This window comes from Austrofundulus limnaeus, unplaced genomic scaffold (assembly GCF_001266775.1).
Source record: "Austrofundulus limnaeus strain Quisiro unplaced genomic scaffold, Austrofundulus_limnaeus-1.0 Scaffold1920, whole genome shotgun sequence".
Taxonomy (NCBI): Eukaryota; Metazoa; Chordata; class Actinopteri; order Cyprinodontiformes; family Rivulidae; genus Austrofundulus; species Austrofundulus limnaeus.
Window position 1 is genome coordinate 38,810 of NW_013954322.1, and position 1,016 is coordinate 39,825.

Sequence of the window (1,016 nt, forward strand, 5' to 3'; positions counted from 1 at the left end):
CTGTATGTGTTTGCTCAGCTGTTACTGGGCAGTGGCGTTGGAACCGTCAGGCTCTACGACACTGAAGCAAAGAAGAACCTCTACGAGTTGAACATCGATGAAACTCACCCGCGGTAAGATCCTCGTCTGTTGATCAGAACCAGCTAAAGTCTGAGAGCAGCTGTAGGTTCAACCGGTCCTGAAGGACTGCTGTAGGAGTGTTGTAGGACACATGTAGGACACCTTTAGGACACCTGTAGGACACCTGTAGAACACCTGTACGACACATGTAGAACACCTGTAGGACACATGTAGAACACATGTAGAAGACCTGTAGGACATCTGTAAGACACCTGTATAACATCTGTAAGACACCTGTAGAACACCTGTAGGACACCTGTAGGACACCTGTAGAACACCTGTAGGACACCTGTAGAACACATGTAGAACACCTGTAGGACACCTGTAGAACACACGTAGAACACCTGTAGGACACATTTAGAACACCTGTAGGACACCTGTAGGACACCTGTAAGACACCTGTAGGACACCTGTAAGACACCTGTAGGACACCTGTAGAACACCTGTAGGACACCTGTAAGACACCTGTAGGACACATGTAGAACACCTGTAGGACACCTGTATAACACCTGTAGGACACCTGTAGAACACCTGTAGGACACATGTAGAACACCTGTAGGACACATGTAGAACACCTGTAGAACACCTGCAGGACACATTTAGAACACCTGCAGGACACATTTAGAACACCTGTAGGACACCTGTAGAACACCTGTAGAACAACTGTAGAACACCTGTAAGACACAAGTAGAACACCTGTAAGACACCTGTAGAACACCGGTAGAACACCTGTAAGACACCTGTAGAACACCTGTAAGACACCTGTAGGACACCTGTAAGACACCTGTAAGACACCTGTAGAACACCTGTAAGACACCTGTAGGACACCTGTAAGACACCTGTAAGACACCTGTAGAACACCTGTAAGACACCTGTAGGAAACCTGTAGCAAACCT

General features: G+C 47.3%; 1 protein-coding gene across 1 annotated transcript in view; it reads left to right on the forward strand.

The window, feature by feature from the left end:
- The window catches only part of wdr91 (WD repeat domain 91), a gene marked incomplete at both ends in the record, with an annotated part of 10,664 nt that overhangs the window by 6,623 nt on the left and 3,025 nt on the right, over positions 1-1,016 (forward strand). Inside the window, 1 exon segment of the mRNA XM_014033980.1 lies at positions 19-113. Within this exon segment, the coding sequence (XP_013889434.1) occupies positions 19-113 (95 nt within the window).